General features: G+C 45.9%; 1 protein-coding gene across 5 annotated transcripts in view; it reads left to right on the forward strand.

The window, feature by feature from the left end:
* SLCO3A1 (solute carrier organic anion transporter family member 3A1) overlaps nt 1-19498 on the forward strand; it is a 547211-nt gene extending 527713 nt beyond the window's left edge. For 4 of the 5 annotated variants that reach the window (XM_039479926.2, XM_039479924.2, XM_010349479.3 and 1 more), the window contains exon 10: nt 9885-10399. In XM_039479926.2, coding sequence (XP_039335860.1) covers nt 9885-10264 — 380 coding nt within the window. In that variant the 3' untranslated portion in view covers nt 10265-10399. Of the gene's footprint in view, nt 1-9884; nt 10400-18842 lie in introns of those variants that run through there. The other variant, XM_039479925.2, reaches the window with a different exon arrangement.
* Nucleotides 19499-19854: the final 356 nt, after the last annotated feature.

The following is a 19854-nucleotide window of genomic DNA, read 5'->3' on the forward strand; positions in this document are numbered from 1 at the left end:
TAAGTCATGGAAAATAGAGGGGTTCCAGATATGAAGAGGCACAATTAAAACAAGTTCAGCACCAATTCAAAGGAAAGCACTTGGGCCTTCCTGGGAAGCTATAGTAGCTTGCAGACATACCAAGGCAGAGTTACATTTGTGCTGATTTTATTCTGTTATCGGGAAGGTACAATCTGCATACATCCTATGCTCACTGCCTTGTGGGGTGGATCAATAGGTGGATGTGTAATATCAACTAGCACATTGGGACCCTTATTTCTGCAAATGGTAAAGCCATTCCATATATGGATTTATTCAAGAAGCTAACATTTATTGAAACGCTCCTGTGTTCTAAGCCATGGACCATCCCCAGGTAAGTGACCTCAGCTCTGCCCTTATGCGTCCTCTGGGGCTGCCCAGGGAAGGTAAGAGCTCACCCTCCTAATCTGTAGAGTTGCTGTGGAGGTCTCTGCACCTCTAGACAGATACTAAGGACTCAACGGAACTGGCAGAACATTTTTTTCGTAGCATAAGATGAAAAAAAAATGCAAGACATTTCTGAAAAGTTAATGAAAATTATAGGACCGTAGGAAGCAAAAGTGCACGTTATGAATCATATATTGCTGTTAGAGTCATCATATAGTGCTATTTGCATGTCTGCCCCAGGAATAATCAACCAGGTATTCCCTAGAATAGTGTCTTTCAACTTCTGCAACTGTCATCTAGAGCAAGAGATGGCAAGTTTTGCGTTATGGCCCAGTATTCACAAGCCTATGCGTAGATACCGCGGAAACAACAAAAAAAAAAAACATGAAAAAATACTCACTATAATAGACATGACACGCTCTGACATTTTCTATTATCGTCTATTCCATGCTTTTAAAAAAGTTGGTCATGACCCACTCTATTGATTTTATTGCCCATTATGAGTCTTAAATTAGAGACTGGAAAACCCTGCTCTAGAAGACTATGACACAGCTTCATGTTTTAATTAAAAGCAGCTCATGGAAGAAGTCTTAGCATTTGGCCTAATTCCCTTTCTTGCATCACCCAGTAAGATGAAGCACCATCACTGTTAATGAAAGGCTGGCGAAGACATCAGATTCTGTGACACTATCAGCTTTTGTGCTGGCCTTGCAAGGGTAATGGGGATACAATGGGGACATGACAGGTGAATGTCACAACATTCCTGATGGCATCAGCAGAGGTGCAACAGGAATCTGTAGAAGGGCTCCTCATCTCGCCTTGGGATGGGAGCAGTGGGTTTGGGAAGGATGTGATGTCTGTGGTCAGCCCTGGAGGAGTAAGAGTCATACAGATGAGCAGGGAAAAGGACTTAAAGGGTAAAAGCCTGGGGGTGAACAAAGGTTCTAGCATGTTTGGGGGTGCAGAAGGCCCAGACTTGGGGGAAAGGGAGACAGAAGAAGACGGATCTGGAGAGGGTAGTGGATCAGGAAGTTGGTAAGGAAGGGCTTCGGCCCTGTTGGTGAGTTTGACCTTTATCCCTAAGGCCGTGAAAGTTGTAGATGGGCTTTAACTAGAGAGTGGCAGGATCCACTGTGTTTTTTAGAAAGGGCTTGTCTGTCACGTGGAGAAGGAGAACGTAGCTGGAGAAGTTTTTGCTGTAATGGAGTGAATGGCGGAGGCTCGTGCTGAGATGGTGCTTTCAGGATGGGGAGAGGGCGGGGTTGAGAAACACGAGGAGGAAGCTTCCTTATTCTCTGAGGGGAAGCAAAAGGACTGGAGTCTCAGAAAGGGGAACTCACAGTGCCCACTCCTAAGAAAGGCTTGGGTCATGTGGTGAACACGGAATCATTTACGAGAGAGGAGAAAGGATGTGGAGCAAGCTGGGCGTGGTGTGGACTAGCACTCTCCAGCGGAACTTGCTGTGATGATAGAAATGTTCTCTGTGCCACGGGTGCTACTGCATACCTGAAATGTGGCTGCTGTACACCACTTGCTTGTATTAGTTTTCCTGTAAGTAGCCATACTGCACAATGAGAGGGCCTTCTTTGATGCACCACCCGCCTGGGTCAGAGTGAGGAAGTGGGATAGGGGCATGAGAGGACCCTCTTTCCAGACACTTGGCTTTAAGTGAAGAGGGCAGGAGCTAGAAATGAATACAAGATTGGCCTCCCTTGTTGCTTTACACGCCAACAGCAAGGAGTTGGTAGAAAGTGCCAGGCCAGGGCCTGCAGAGACACTGGTCAGTGTGGTGCTGGGAGTGGCCCCAGCACCCTGGAGTAGAAGCAGGAGTGTGGAGCAGAGAAGCTGAGGATGATGATCAAAGGGGCTGAGATGGGAGTAAGGAGAGAGGACAGAGATCCCGGAACTGTAAACACGAGTTGTCATCAATAATGGAAAAAGAGAAGTGGAGGCTGCACCCAGAGCCTCATTGTCTGACTTAAAGATATGGGAGTGGAGCAGTTCTGACCAGTGACACAGCCCAGGGTGTTGCTGGCCAGAGAGGGACAGGGGCAAACAGCCTCGATGTCGAGAACGAGTTAGTGAAAGGCTCACGTGGACAAGTTCTGTCATCCAGTACAGTGGCAGAAGGTGAGTAGGGGAGGAAGACACTGACCAGAAGAAGGGTCAGTGCATTCAGAGTAAACGGAACAATCTACTCATGGCAGAATTCCTGGCATAATCAAGTCCCTCCTGCTTTATTCCACTAGTGTCTTAGCCACTGCTCTTCTCTCCAGGCTGTGGGCAAACTCCCTGCACCTGGGGCCTACTGCATGCCAGGATGCTACACCAAATTAAATTAGTGGAAACAAACATGGACAGAGATTGTTCCACAGCCAAGATGCTGTCTAGGGGCTGCTCAGGGTATACAGATAAGTGGGTGCCAATATCCTGCCTCTAGTGGCTCCATAGGAGAACAAGACAAGTGTGGGGAATGTGTGGGGTTAGAAAAGTTATAGAGGACTTTGATTTCCAAGGGGAGAAATAATTCTATTTGGCTGAGTAGTCGCCAGTGTGGAGCAAATGAGGGTTTCAGGCGGGAGAGTAAACATACATGCAGAATTTTGCTGGAAGTCGAGCAGCCGGTGAGCAGGCCATAAGGTAGCAGGATGCCTGATAACTCATCAAAAGCATAGAGGTGAGAAGCTGGTTCCCAGCAATGCAGTGGGTTCAAAAGGCCAAGACAGATGGGAGCCACATAGTGAGGTGGCATCCACAGAGGCTCCCCACCCAGCAGACCTCAGTGAAAGCAAAAGAGAAGTGACGAAATCTCAAGATGAAGCTGAGGTTGGAGCCTCTAGGACTGGTGGAGAAGCCTTTAATGGAATAAAGTAAGAGACACAATGAATCAAATATCACAGGCTATCATCAAGGATAGGCTTAGCTTCCACAGTAACACCACAAACTCTCCATACACTAACCCAGCCTGCCTGCCTGGTCAAAAGCATGGGGAAGGCCCTTGGGGAGCATCTCTGTAGGCAGGCGTCATTCCTGAGCAGACTGTCCTTGGTCTCGGGCGATTCGTGAATTGCTCTAGGAAAGTACATCCTAGACACTCCTGATGTGGCTTGTCAGACATTTGTTGACATCCTGCTGTGAGCATCGTCTTGCATATGAAGTTTATAGGCAAATGCAGAAATGAACGTGTTAAGTGATGCTTTGGAAGAAGAAAGCACAGCATGCCCAGGGGCCCCAGGTGAGAGGTGGAAGGGAGTGAGATACGGCGGTGGGATGCATGGAAGACCCCTTCTACTTGTCGATGCTTTTAATTGTTCATTCGGCAAACCTATGTTAGGCACCAGCCATGTGGCCTGGCTCTGTCAGCAGTGTGCCTGACCTCCTGATGTCTTACGTGCGCTAAGGTGACATCCAGTATTCACAATCAGCCCTCCAATCAGTCACACCTGCTCGAGTCTGGCTCTGCCTTTCCTGACCACGTGACAGATTATTTAAGCTCTTTGGGCCTTAGCAACTTTAACAAGGGGTCCAGGAATGAAAGGAGACCATAGCAGCTCCTCCAGACTCTCCAGTTTAAGAAAAGTAAATGTCAGGTGTCAGTGGAAGGTGCTTGTGGATGTCAGTAGCCCAGACCTTTCTTGGCATTGCATAAGCGGAGAACTCATTAATCCTTTCAGGATAATACACTTTTCAGCATCTCCCTCTCTAACTGGTGCTGGACATAACAGTAATCCCACCAGGTTGAATAGAGATTCCATGGTGAAGTCAAATCTTGGCAGGTAAGCCGAAGAGATATAGATAACTTTTTAAATGTAAATGGCACTGATTTTCAGCTTCCATTTTGTCCCATAAAGGAATTTGGACTTACTTTTCTTACCAAAGCCTTTCAGTTCAACTTTTAAGTTTAGACCAAGGAATAGAAGTAGGCCCAGCCTCTTCAACTAAGAGTAATTAAATAGCCAAGATATAAGACCTTGAGGTTTAATCTCTGTTAATAAATTTCAGGAAAACAGAGACAGTTTTCTTAAACCGTGCAGCAATTTATGCATTGAAATATATATAGCTGCAATTTATGCCAGAGTCTAACAGTAAGATTTAGTCCTTTTAATATTCCCTCTGATAGCGGGAACAGCATTGAGCCTGCACATATCCGCCTCCACAGGGTCGGTACCTAGTGCCCCCGTGATGGGACGCTCTGAACACCTGCTTCATCCACAGGTTCCTGCCCAGAGGGTAGAGGGAGGAAAGAAGATAAAAAAAAGAGAAAACTACTCTTGCAGGCCCCAGGGAAGAGAGCATTTCTTCAAAAGACATGGTTACTAAAATACACCACCATCATCAACCTTTCTTGTACCTAAGGACTTAACAGAGTGAAGGTGCTCAAAACCAGAGGGGATACTCAAGTACACCTGCCCCGCCCCCCTTTTGGATACACCTGATTATCCTCTGAAACTGACGTATGAGGTGGAGCTTTTTTTTTTTTTTTTTTTTTAATTCAAGATGGAGTCTCTGTCACCCAGGCTGGAGTGCAATGGCATGATCTTGGCTCACTGCAGCCTCCGCCTCCCATTGTCCTCCCTCAGCCTCCCACGTAGATGTGGAGAGTCACAGCTTGAAAGGTTTTCTGCAATTCTTTCTCTAGAGACAGTGACTTAAGAGAGGACAGATTTTCACTTGCCCTAAAGGGTTTAGAACAAACACCAAACAAGAACAAGGGAACCACATTTTTGGAGATCGCACCCTGCGAGAGCGTTCTCAAATGGTGTCCCATTGAATCCTTACAGAAGCTCTGCCCAAAAATGTAACTGTGCCCACTGCATAAACAGCAAAACTGAGATTCACTAAAGTTGTGTGAATCACACACTTCCCAAGAGGCAAAATTAGAATCCAAAAATCAACTGCCTCTGGTTCTTACATTTACATTTCTTCCCCACCACCAAAACACCTGATGTGAACTCCCTGTCTGACCAAAGGCTATAAGGATAACAACTCCGGGTCTCTTCCTGCTGACAGTCACAGTATCTGCCAGTACTGCCTTAGGTGTCCACCGAAATACTGAGTTTGTTTACAAGATAAGTCTCCCGGCCTTCTCTGTGTATTAGCAACTCCAGAGAAGGAAGGGTGCCCGCTTGGCAAAGATCAGAACCCCCGTGTGTTTCACCCTCTGCACACTTCAAAACCGGGCTTCTACAAGCCAGTTACTCCAGGAGCTTAGCAAAAGGGTAAATAAAATACTCTCCATATCCCTGGAAATCCCCAGTAAGAGCTCTAAAGTCTTCTCAAATCAACAAACTCTGAATTAGAAGGAAGGAGATTATTGGGCTTGGGGTTTTGAAATATCAAACCTGGAACAAATATCTCTGATTCTCAGTGTATATGTACGTGAAATAAGGCGGGGTAGGAGGGGAGGGGTTATGGAGGGGATGCATAATAGATGTATTGCATTATGCAATACAGTCCTGGGTGGCAAGGAGTTAATGATAGCAGTTACCATGCCAGTTGCTACACTCACACTATAGGAGTCTCCCATTCATCCCTGGGGAACCAGCTCCTTGCAGGGACTGCCTGAGTTTTTCTTGGGCCCAACTGAGTGATTAGCATACAAGGATGCTGGCTTGGGGGAGAAAATAAGTCATCAAGGTGGGACTCCCTTCTGTGACTCAGCAGGAGAGTTTCTGAAAATGCAGAGGCCTCTAACAAAAAAGACACAGTCAGTTCACCTCTAGTATTCTCGGCATACCTGCAATTTAGGGCCTGATAGCTAGAGCTCCCCTTTGGGAAAAAATTTTAAGTGAATAAAAAGGAAAAGATTAATTTGATGGAAAAGAAAACCAGTATTTTCACTATTCAGAAGTATAACAGGAATGTCATAAAGGTTATACTTAAGGTACTCAACCTACCGTTCATTCTAAAAGGTAACTCCAAATCCCCTCTCTAACATGAATAAGGTGGCAAAAGTTCTGGTTACATGGAAAGATCAGACCCTTGCAAAACACTCACACACAACTCATTTGTGTAGTATTTACCATAGCCCTTACCAAGCAGGTGGTATTAGCTCTATTTTAAAGATGAAGAAACAGACACTGAAAGATCGAGTGCGTTTCTACCGGGCTTCAGCACCATAAAAGTTTTTTCATCTCATTTAGGTGCAGTGGCTCGTGCCCATCATCCCAGAACTTTGGGAGACTGAGGTGGGTGGATCACAAGGTCAAGAGATTGAGACCATCCTGGCCAACATAGTGAAATCCCGTCTCTACTAAAAATATAAAACTTAGCTGGGTGTGGTTACTTGCACCTGTAGTCCCAGGTACTGGGGAGGCTGAGGCAGGACAATCACTTGAACCCAGGAGGCAGAGGTTACAGTGAACCAAGATCACACCACTGCACTGCAGCCTGGCAACAGAGCAAGACTGCATCTCAAAAAACGTCTTCTTTCTTCTTTACAACAAATGCTCTCTAAAATATTAAGCAGAGGAAAGCATGAAAAACTTTGGTAGTTTTTGTGTTTTTGGGGGGTTTTTTTGTTTGTTTGTTTGTTTGTTTTTGGATACAGGATCTCATTCTGTCCCCTAGGCTGGACTGCAGTGATGTGATCATGGCTCACTGCAGCTTGGAACTCCTGGGCTCATGCGATCCTCTCATCCTGAGTACTTAGCTTTAAAATTGCTGTCTAAAGGTTTCAAATTGCTGTTTAAAGGTTTTGTCATCTGGTAGTGGAGCTTGACAATAGGCAAGATGTAACTGCCATCTTTATCGTATAGAGGTATGTCCTACCTGAAAGACAACCAAATACTGTAAAAATTCTCAGGTACAAGTACATGAAGTAGTTACATAGTGGTATTTTAGAGAGAGATTTTGGTTTTAATAAATGTTGATGTTGCACATTTCCTTCAATGTGCTTAAAATATGACCTGATTCGCCCAGACCTGGAATCTGCATCCAAGAATCCATGCATTGTAGAGCAAGGGACATCTGCCCCCTCAGTTCCTTCCCATGGCAATGCATTGACTAGAGGTGTTCTCTCTAACCTTGGCTCCCCGTTGCGAGGTGATGGGTGGCTTGGACAAAGTGAAATGACCTCAAGAAAGGTCACGAGGAAGAGGAAGGAGGAGCATTTGGGAGCTAATCGCAACCTAATGGTTATGCCCCGTACAGAGACAGAAAGGTGAATGGATTTGCTTTGTCCCACGGTGCCGCAGAAACAGGCAGCATTAGTTCCCCGTATCCCTAGGTCTATCTGTAATACGAGCGGGCTCAAGATCTTCATTTTTCACGTAAATAATGTGGCGTATGACTTAGTTTCGATTATGCGGTTGCCATGGCAGTTCCTCCAGTTGGCTCTTTTTCAGTGAAATGAAGAAAGGCATTTGTTAGGGGCAGGGAGAACACACAGGGTTGGTGGGGAAGGGCTCAGGCACCTGGGCAGCCTTCGGGACCACAGGGAATGCCAGGAATATGAGCTTCGATTCGGCAGGACCACAGCCTGACCTGGCAGCTGGAAAGAAGGAAAAAGGTTGTGTGGGATTTGGAGCTTGGAGCTTATTTACTCAGTTGAGCTGCTTGGGAAGTTTAATGAAGTTTCAACCAGAATCCTTTTTGCGGGTTTCTCTTTGGGGTAACAAGCAGCGAAGGTGGAGAGTTCCAAAGAGAAGTACAGAGGCACCTGGTCCAGAGAGCCTGGAGCTCTGCCAAGCTCATTAGCACTGATAGGGTAACACAGCCCCCTCTCACCCCATTCCACACCTGGCATTAAAACCGGGGAGGCACTGCTTCCTTAAGCCTTCCCTCTCTCCCCGCTGCCTTTGGAGACCCCACAGGTTGGAGGTGCAGCTGTGTTTATTATGCACATGCTGTTATGCTAGCGATCATGAGGGGACTAAAGGGATCCATGAACCCCCTGAAATACCGGTTTGATTTTGTGGGTAGGTGTCTTTTTCTGGGCTATGGGTCTAGATCTCATCAGAATCTCAGAGGGACCTTCCTTAATACAAAATGAAATTCACATGCTCTAGGGCTGGGCCTGCAAGGAACACTCTGGATAGAGGGATGCGGGCCCTGGGATCTCAGAGATGGCCACACCTAGTTCCAGAGTTGACTTCCTCCTTCTGCATTCTGTCACTGAAGATGGTTGGCACCTTATTCTGGCCTCAAGGGGACAGTTTTTTGGGAACAGTTAACTTGTGTCAGTGATTCATCTGTCACTTTCCCATGTACAGATGTTCTGTGTCCATCATCTGTACTATGTACAGCTGTCTCTGTACTTCCCTCCCTGCACTCAGAATCACCTGGGAATGTAGAAGTGCTGAGGACCGGGCTGCACAGCAAATGCTCTGATTTCACTCGTCTGGGATGGGACACCCTGGATGAGGATTCTCATGGGCAGCCAGGACTGATAACTCAGCAATAACAGACAGAGAAACACAGAGAGGAGCAGAGAAGGAAAAGGTTTTCATCTCATCCGCCATTTTTGGTGACTGATTTTAGGTGCCAGAAATGCTCTACTGTCAGGGTTTCAAAACTGGTTACTGACTCCTGAGCTGGGAATATTCTTACCCACTTGTAATATATAGGGGAAGGGAAGTTGTCCATCTATTTGCAGGTATTTTTCATTTTAAACTATATGCGCATACACACAGAGGTACTCAAGTCCAGCGTCTGGTCCCTGCACTCGAGCACACACAGCCCTAAAAGCCCCATGCGAAAGAACACCACACATAGTACGCCACTTCGTTGCAGTTCCCTCTGTGAGGCCGCACTTCTTTCACTGACACTAAGAATGTTGCCCTTCAGGGAAAACTGTCTTGTCCTTCTCAGGCTCTCAGCAGAGGATGATGATAATAGCAGCTTTCACTCACTTTCCACGGTAACGTGGCACAGTACCCACCATTCTAGATGCTTTCCTTTCTTGGGATGGAGTCTCCCTCTGTTGCCTAGGCTGGAGTGCAGTGGTGCGATCTTGACTCACTGGCACCTCCGCCTCCAGTGTTCAAGCAATTCTCCTGCCTTGGCCTCCCAAGTAGCTGGGACTACAGGTGTACACCACCCCACCTGGCTAATTTCCGTCTTTTTAGTAGAGATGGGGTTTCACCATGTTGGCCAGGCTGGTCTCAAACACCTGATCTCAGGTGATCTGCCCGCCTCAGACTCCCAAAGTGCTGGGGTTATAGGCATGAGCCACTGCGTCCAGCCGATGCTTTTTGTGTGTAAAGTTAGTCTTCACAGCAGTCTGGTGAGGACTGCAGTATTATCATCATCCCCATTTTGCAGATAAGGAAACTAACGCAAGAGAGCTTAAATAACTTTCTCAGATTTGTACCATAATAGAAAAGCAGAACTGATACTCAAACTCATACGCTTTGCCTCCTGACCCCCAGAGCCAGTCTTACTTGCCCAGCAGTGCCGTAAGAAAAGCTAAGCAGAGACCGGAACGCGGTGCATCGGCCACCAGAGCCAGAACCTTAACTTTCTTTTCCCTGTGACAGGCTTCATCCCTCCACCCCTCATCTTCGGGGCCGGCATCGACTCCACCTGCCTGTTCTGGAGCACGTTCTGTGGGGAGCAAGGCGCCTGCGTCCTCTACGACAATGTGGTCTACAGATACCTGTACGTCAGCATCGCCATCGCGCTCAAATCCTTCGCCTTCATCCTGTACACCACCACGTGGCAGTGCCTGAGGAAAAACTATAAACGCTACATCAAAAACCACGAGGGCGGGCTGAGCACCAGTGAGTTCTTTGCCTCTACTCTGACCCTAGACAACCTGGGGAGGGACCCTGTGCCCGCAAACCAGACACATAGGACAAAGTTTATCTATAACCTGGAAGACCATGAGTGGTGTGAAAACATGGAGTCCGTTTTATAGTGACTAAAGGAGGGCTGAACTCTGTATTAGTAATCCAAGGGTCATTCTTTCTTAAAAAAAGAAAAAAAGGTTTCCAAAAAAAAAAAAAAAAAAAAAAACACCACACACGCAGAGGCACAGATGCACACACACACACATACACACAGACGGACACACAGACTTTATCCTTTTTCTCAGCATCAGAGCCAGACAGGATTCAGAATAAGGAGAGAATGAGATCGTGCGGCGGGGTCCTGGAGGCCACTCGCGCGGCTGGGCCACAGAGTCTACTTTGAAGGCACCTCGTGGTTTTCGGGATGCCAACAGCTGCAAGCAACAGGCACTGCCAAATTCAGGGAACAGTGGTGGCCAGCTTGGAGGATGGACATTTCTGGATATACATACACATATAAAAACAGAAAACACTTTTTTTAAAGTTTACTAAAATAAAAAATTTTTAAAACCCACAAGTTGAAAACATTGCCAGATTAAGCACTAGTGACACGGCCTGCGCCATCCTCCTTCTCCACGTGGGGGTGGGGGCGGGCGCACAAGTCAGAGGGGTGGAAGCCCCACGCCTCTCTCTAACTTTTGCAATATGGGTCACTGTGTAGACGACTCACCCAGTCTGCATGTGGTTCAAGGCCCCAGAGTTCTCTCAGTGATGCTAATGGGTGATCCGCGCTGGAGTTTGTAATTGGCACCTCTCACCAGCTCCATTTCCATTTTCAAGACTGAGGGCCTGAGGGGGCCGGGTAGAGGGCCAGCACCGCCCCGTGGCAGGCATCCACCTTCCCCCAGCCCCACAGAGTGACCTCAGGAAGCAGTAGGCCTCGCCTGGCTATGACTGACCCGGCTCAGAGCCAGTGAGACCCAACACAGTCCAAGTCATTTGCTTACATTTGCCAAACATTTTGCCACTTTTAAAAGGAAAAAAAAAAAATGCAATGCATATGAATTTCAGACTGTTGTATGTATAATCCTCTAATACTATTTTTAACTACTTCTAAAATCTGTGTTAACCCTTCAGTCACTAACACAGTTCTCTAGGGCGGATTTATTATGCTGATTGCTTTTACTTTTTTTTCCTCCTTTTTTAATGCACCAAAAATATGTGATACGAGGGATGCAATTAACCTATTGTAATTTTTATCATTTTATCCTTACTTGGATATTCTACAAAAACAAGAATATACAATGTGTTACAAGAAGAAAAAAAATGCTTCAAAAAGAGAGTGTGTATGCAGGCTGACTTTCAAAGAATCACTTTTGAGACAACAGGGGATAATGTGGTGAATTGCAAATTTGCCTGCTAGCTTTCTTCACCATGATTCAGTGATCACTGTCATGGGAAGCCCTTTTATATTTCGGCTTGACATTCCAAGAGGCTTTCTTTTCAGCCTGTGGAGGAGACAGACTTAGATGTCGGTTGGTGTGTATGGGTGCAACACCTGTGGCGATGGGAAAGAGGAACAGTTCCCTAGCACAAGCTGTTACGCAGTCTGTAGCATCTCTGATAGTGAATAGACCCTCAGGCTCCTGGAAGCTATCACGTGTCCGATGCGTGAAAATGCCAGTGACATGTTCAGGGTCAGTCTTGAACTAAGGCCCTTGTCTATGTGTGTTTTGAAAGTAGCTGAACCTCAGAGAATGAACCTGTTACGATGTGGGGTAAGAATCACATGGGAAAACCTCTTGCAACCAGCACACTTGCTCTTCTGTGGCCATTTCTGTAAGGGGACAGAGCTTAGGTAACACAACCAAGGGCTCAGCTAACGTACCCCTCATGCTGCCCCAGTGACATTTGTTCATGTCACACTCCTGGCCCCAGAAAAGAACCCAAAGGTTGATTGGTTGGTTTGCTTTTTCACTTTGGACACATTTGCAGTTTACCCACAAGCCAACAAAAGAATCAGGAGGTATTGCACCAAATGTTTAATGAACGTTATAAATGAAGAGGCTTGAGTGACAATCCAAATCTAGAGAAAAGCACTGCACAAGAATGACCAAAAGAAAAGATGTGTCATGATGTGGGGCCACGGTGATCAGCTACCTGGGGCAGGATGCTCCAAGATGGGCCTTTCATCTGCTTAGTGTTAGTATGTCTTTGCTGATGAAAATGGGGACGCTCACCAGTATGTTAACTAGTAAAGGGGACATGGTTCTCTAACCATGTCATAAAATATGTATGTTCTGTTGTTCCTAAGGCTTTGATACTATCCTGTACAGGTTTTGGCTTACTTTTGTTTTACAAATGTATTGCTAATAGGTCATGCTTATAGATTATCGCTTGGCCCTTCAAACTCAGTACACATACACTGAGGCCCTATGACCTAGTGTTTTATGGAACTATTTGCTTTGAGAGGGAAAAAAAAAAGGTTTTTAAACTGTTTGCATTTTGAATTTTTTTTTTTAAGATTTTAGGATGAATGTGAAAAACATGTTAGAATAACAGGAAGACAACTCCAGGGCTGAGTTTTATCAGCAATTGGGTATAAATTTGAAGACCCTTGTTGCAAGATGGCTCTGAGCTGTGTTGTGTCATCTTTTAAAGTTTTAATTTTTCTTGTGTACCACAGAACAGAAACCTCAGTCTAGTTTTCATTTGCCTTTTGTTCTCTAAAGAAGCATTGTACATACAACACTAGATCCAGCCCCTTGATTATCTGTTTGGTTTCAAGTGAATGAAGATTTCCTGGTAAGGTATCCATTGGATTTACAGAATACAAAAATGTACGGGATGGAATAAACCTAGAAAGTGACTGCTAGAGTTCTCTCTCTTCTGCTACCAACTCGTACACCATCTCAGTTGAACGTGCCCAGGGATGGATGAAAAGTCTCCCTCTGCTGAAACTGACAGATCTTTGTAACTCCTGTGTATAGACCAGGAAGGCTTGGATTTTGTTTTTGATTTTTAGCCAGTATCATTCCCTCCTATGAAGTAAGGACATTCTGCAAAAGTGCCTCTCTAGGGGATGGGGTTTGCTGTCTTCTCCCAGCTGATGCTGTGTGATGTCAGGCCTCAGCTGAGAGAAGGATACAGACACCCTAGGGACACAGGGCTCCAGAAGGCCACAGCATGCCATGCCAGCTTTCCTCACAGCTAACGAAGGAGCAGGAATAGCCTCCTCTCACGGTACCCCCCCACCACCCCGAGGAGCTTGCTGAGAATGCTTAACAGGTGAAATAATAACTGGAAACCAAGAGCTCCTAAGAAATCATTTGACAGAGTTGCTAATGTCTTCCAAGCAGGGGGGAGCATGCCCCTCCAAAAAAATCCCTTTTCACCATCTGATCATGGAATAGCTTGCTCTAGCGCTGACTTTTAAAGGTTGGTTGAGTGACATCTGTACATTCCGGTCCTCTGATTCCACTGACCTGTATCCAATAATTGCCCTCCAGCTTCCCCTCACTCACACTATGGCAAGGCTTCCTAGCCCTTACTAGTGGAAAAGCCTGCCGAAGCATTCCACACAAGGGCAACCAGCCCGTCCCTGGGATGGTAGTCACACCACTCGAGGAATTTGCCCAGGAGAAAGTCTCTCGTGGTCGCTAATGGATATTCTTTCACACCTTCCAGAGGTGGTCATTCATTGAGGAACATGGAAAATGGAGATAGATGCATGTACTAAAAGACAGAAACCTCTGAGGAAAAGTAGTTTCTGGCTCCCCGTCTGCCTGCCGGGCTGGTTTTCTTGCTGCCTGCTGCTTCCTGTCCTAGGAAGTTTGGTTTCTTCTCTACCCAGCCATGCCTGCCAGACATGTGAAGTCTGTTCTAAGCCCCACTAGGAATCCCAGAGGCCCTACTCAGCGGTGGTAAGCTTATGGTCAACGTGTAGATGTCAATGCATCTGATCATTCAGTCAAGACCAGACGGACAGGATAAGCTTCTGTTGCAGTGGGATAGAGTTTCGCTGTATTTTATTGTGGCTTGAATATTTGCTTTGGTTTGGTTTAGATGAGGGAAGAAACCGTGCAAGCAGTGTTTTCAGTCTAACAGGTGGAGAATACTTGCCACTGCCTGGTGCTGTTCTTACCTGACTATCTTGGTGGCTTGGGAAAACCACCTATCTGGCCAGAAGCCAGAGGGAGGTACCAGACACAGCAGAGGCTGGCTTACTCCAGTGGGCTCTTCCACTATCCTCTGATTGACCTCCTCCCAACCACGATCCACATTTCCCTTGAGAGGCTATTTCCCCTTAGGTTAAAATCCACTTCAAATAGCTAAGAGGTGTCAAATTCTCCAAGAGAGGGTGCTAGTGAAATTAACTGTGACCTGGAAAATTAGTTCAAGACTGAAATAGAGTATTTATCCATTTTCTACCCTTCCTTCCTTTTTCATTACACCTGCTTTGCCCAACTCACTCAAAACTGCTACTCTCCCAACAGCTGCAAGAACATAATCCCTTAGAGTAAACTGCCCTAAATGACAGACTTTGGACCCCACGCACCTAGGCTATTATCATTGCTCAAGAGTAAACTGGAAGAATCTGTCACTGGTGGAATATGCAAGGAAGATATTTTTGTTCAAATGCCTCTGATGGGGCCTGTTGCCCAGAATAGCATGAGGAATACACACACACACACACACACACACACACACACACACACACACACACCTGCCTCATCAGCAGCTTCAACAACCCAGAGTGCTTGGTCATCATGGCAGGGACAACAAGGGTTATAAAACCTAAAATGAGAAATTTCACAAAACAAATATGGCCCTGTCCCTCAGAAATCTGTGACTGCCATGGAGACAGAGCCAACAACTCACACTTCTCAGAAACTATCCACGTGGTAGCATAATTCTTCTCTGCAGGACTTCTTTTATTTGGAGGTGCATTATATGAGCCTGATATATTTGAAACATGATTTTTCATTCATTCCTTTACTTACAATCTTGGCTATACGCCAGGTCCTAGATCAGATACAAAAGTGGAAAAGATATGGTCCCCACCCTCCAAGAACTCCCATTTCAATGAGCTGGATGGATCCGAATACGAACAAAACCAATGTGATAACAGTACTAAGAGCTAGGGTCTGTCTGTGGATAAGGAGAGCCGATTCACGGCAGTGGTGAGTTCTGCCTCATGGCAGCAAGAATTGGGAAGCCTCTGGAGAGAGGTTGGCCCAGAAACTAAGAACTAAAGAGCAGTGAGTGCCTTTTGAGGAGACAGGGTGAGAAGATGAGGGGCAGAAGGGGCCCCGAGAGCGAGCCACCAAAACACAGTCACAACTTTTTTCTGTAATGGGCCAAGTAGTAAACATTTTAGACTTAGTGAGCAGTCTCTCTTGGAACTACTCAACTGTTGTAGTACCGTGAGATCTGTCATGGACCATAGGTAAACAAATGGGCTATGTTCTAATAAAGCTTTATTTACAAAGACAATCTGTGGCTGAGGGAAGGCCACAGCATGCCGATCTCTGTTCTCTTGCACAGGCAAGGCCTCAAGAAAGTATGTTTGAGGGACCCTAGCGGCTGAGCATAGGTGAGGCAGATCCTAGCGCCTAAGACTCTGCTGTAGCACAGGCTGGGCCATACCTGGGAAGGGACCCTGAGCTAGGTGTCCATCGGCCTTAACACGTGACCGTGAGACTCTTAATTGAGATACCTCATTTCCAAGATAAGGTAAGTACCCCTTTGCTGTCGTGTAACTAAAGGCAACATTATTTTTCTCTTGCGTCATGTGGGGAGGTTTGAACTGTGTCATCTACCTTCCCATACAGCTGTGACACTGGGTAGCTGGACTGCAGTAACCATCCTTTTTTTTCTTAAGTGATGGAAATGGGCACATGAGGAAGAAACGTAGGAACTAGAAAAAGAAGAGTGAGTCCAGATACCAAATATTTGCAATATTTGGTATTTCCAATCCTTTGCCTCCCCACAACCAGCACAAAACACTGGCACCCTGAAGCTAACAGATATGCCACATGAAATACTTGGTAAGCACTAATAATAACTACTACTAATCTTAGCTAACATTTCTCAAGCATTTACTATGAACCTGCTGCTGTCCAAGCTTATTTCATGTATTAGCTCATTTAATCTCAACCATAACCCTGTGAGATAGGAGCTATTAAGGGCTTCATTTTACAGGGGAAGAAAATGAGGCTTGGAAGCTTCCAGAACTGGCACAAATTCACAAAGCAGAGCTGGGATTCAAACCCAGGTCTATCAACTCTGTGTCCTTAAAAAGCTCTCCTTAATCCCAGACGGACCCATAACCACTATGGGTACTACCTCATAGACAAGACACGGACCCCTGCCCTCCCCGCCTTTAGACCACTGATCAGGAAAACTCTGGCCCACGTGAACTATGGGGCCCCACACACTCTCACAGACCTCCTAATGTAACAGCCAGGACACCATGCCAGCTGTGTTATGGGGATGTGTGCTTTCATTTGTCCTTCTTGCTCTTAATCCCTGATCCCAGTGGTCCATTGATATGAGGTGATTTACCTGAAATGGACCTGAAAAGATAAAAGGAATCAGATAGGAGACTCCACTCTAATGCATTCCGAAATGCACTCTCCAAGGACCAAGATGCCAGGGAGGCCCTCTACAGCATCATCAGCTCTCTTGGGGAGACCCAGATAACTGCCATGCCTGGCACCCCTGAAGTCTACAGCATCAACCACAAGAAATCAGCTCTGGCCACAGGGCTTCAAACACACTGAAGCTGGTCCCCAGTTGGATATATCTTGCTCTATTTTCAGATTCCAGGCCTTTAGGAGCAGAGTATCCATACATTTCCATTTCTGTAGTAATGACCCAGGTCAACAATCAGGAGTTGGTGATTATTATAAATTTTGAATTTTTTCCCATAAGGTAGAATTATGTTCTTTTGCCATGAGCAAATGGAACAACGTAAGTTTTCTGGAGGTTTAACATTCTGTAGGTGGACACTTTTGCCCTCCCATTAACGTTTTTCTTAACATTAGCCTTATAGAAGACTCTCACACTAACCTTATAGCAGATTGCTCTCATGGAGACATGTTTGGCAAGACTATTTGATTTTATAATATAAGGCCATAAAATGAGTTGGAAGCATAGGATTTACAAAACGTTGTTACGAAAGGATCCCAACCGAACACAAATGGTGCTCCGATCTGCACTTAAAGGGAGGGAAGGGGCCAGGAAGCTCATGTTTATTAAATACCTGCCACCCACTTGCCGGGTTCTATGAATTCATGATCCCAGGTACTGCTCCCAGCAGCCTTCTCACACCAGCCCTACGAGGTAAGTATGTATTTTTTCCACTTTACAGGTCTGAAAATGAAAGCTCAGCAAATCCAACCTTTCTAAGATTACCTAGCTAGTTTATAAAGCCACCAGGAGCCAATGACAGATCTGTTTGATTCCTAAACCAGCACTCTTTCCACTACAACAGACAGCCCCCGAAGTTAGAACACAGAACTGGCTTCTTAGGAAGCCTCTACAAAGCCAACAGAGTGTCTACCTGTGGGAAACCCCTAGCAGGAGTATATGGTTTCATAGAGAAGCAAGCCAAGAGTTGGAGGTGAGAACCTCTGCAAAATTTTGCCTATGGGCACTGGAATCTAGGTTTCACTTTGATCATTAAATGTTAAACCTTTTACAACACTTCTTTCTCCTTCAACCTTAGCCACATCAGCAGGAATTTCCCAGCCATTCATCAGGCTTTATCTTATTCCTTCTGCTGAGCAGGGATCAACCCCAGCTCTCTAACTTCTGTCCCACCCTTCCCAACTCCCACACCCACGTCTTTTAGAGGAACCCCAAGACTATAAGAACCTGGGTCTTGTGAGAGTTAAGGAAGCATGCTCCAACTTGCTCGGGACTCAGGTTTCAGCTTCAAAATCTCGAGAAAAAGAATGACATTTCCAAACTGTCACCTTTTGTACCACTGGGTCGAAGTCTAAAGAGGACAAATGAATGAGCTTCTGTGGCCTCATGTTGCCTATTACTGAACAGGAGAGCTGCATGTCGCAGTCAATGAGCCCTGCACAGCTTGTGAATCATTCACAGGGACTAGTTGTGTTTTTAATACCTTTAAAATGAAACCACAGCATCTATTCTGGAAAGGTGGCATAGGCTTACAAACCTTGCTCCAAAGAGGATATCATTTCACCCAGCGTGCAGTCAGTATCTGTGGCTCCAAAAAAGCAAACTGTCCTGAATGCTGGAGGAGAAAGCGTGACATTGTGATGCCAGGCCATTTTCTCTGACACTCAGCAGTCTCTTCAGTAGAGATGTATGGTGACACATACAGCCCTAGAACACAAGGTCTGTCACTAGTGATTTACGTAAGACAAGGATAAATCATTGACTGGGATACATCTTACTCATCACCAACATCTGCTTGGCTGTTGGGATGGTCACGCAGATAAATATCCTTCTCAGAAAGGATATTTGGCCTTCAAAAAGGTCTCTGGGCTCAGAATCTGGCCCCTCAGGGTTACATGGAGTGAAACCCAGCACTTTATTGCTTCAACTGCCTACTCTTGTCCCTTCACTGCAAAGCCATCATACTATTGAATAAGCCTAACAAAAAGTAGGAGAAGCAGAAAAGACCGATCTCTTTTTCCTCTTGGCTCTTCTTCCCTCCTCCCCCTTTAGGCACAGAGTACCAAGACATTGAGACTGAGAAAACCTGCCCCGAGTCACATTCACCTTCAGAAGACTCCTTTGTGAGAAGCTGAGGGCCTGGCCCTCTTCCTCTTCCTGCAGAGAACAGCCCACCACCACCCACAGACCTCGCGGGCCTCACTTAGCGTGCTCCTCCCTGCCCAAGAACCTGAGGGTCCCCATGTGGATTATCCAGCCAGTGTGTGGTCCTTTGAGGCCTCAAGCACAGGCCTATGATGAGGACTAAGGAGGTGACCTATGGTCAGGCGTACTCCCAACAGCTGTCAGAGTAGGCATTTTTCCTGGGTCTCTTGAAAAGTCATGCCGACCTGGTGTGCAGATTCCCTTCTGCCCATTCCTCCTCTGCCTCCTCTGGGGATGTCTTGCCACACGCTTTACAAACTCCCCTCTTGGGAATGCTCTGACCGAGGGCTTCAGCAGCTTTAATGACATCAGCCAAGGGGGGTCAAGACCACCCTGTTGCACAGAATGGAGGGGAAAAAAGCACATACTCAATAGATTTTTGAGTGTGGTATTCTGTATTTTTGCAGCTTATATTTTCCAAATGAGCAGTTTAGAAATATGTGATGTAAAGTACATACTGTACGTTCGCTGAAAATTATATTAAAAGCACTATTTTAATTCTTCCTCTGTCTCATGCTGTAATCTCTGTTACCTTTCTCTCTTGTGCCTTCAGGTAAAACGATTCTAAAAGACTCTGGAGAATGTTTCGGGCCATGTGTGTTCTATATTTCTGGGCTTTGAGATTATGGACTTACGAGAATACAAGCTTTAGAACCAAAGAGAGACCTGAGTTCAAATCCCTACCCCAGCACTTGCTGCCGGTGTGATGTTAATGTGTGATCTGACTTTCTCTTAGCCCCTGTTTCACCATTTGTAAAATGAGGATATTAATGCCTGCTTCATACCACTATGTAAGACTTAAATTAGATCATGTATAAACATACCAAGTACAACATACAGCACAGAAATTGTCATTGTT

This window comes from Saimiri boliviensis, chromosome 5 (genome assembly GCF_048565385.1).
Source record: "Saimiri boliviensis isolate mSaiBol1 chromosome 5, mSaiBol1.pri, whole genome shotgun sequence".
Lineage (NCBI taxonomy): Eukaryota > Metazoa > Chordata > Mammalia > Primates > Cebidae > Saimiri > Saimiri boliviensis.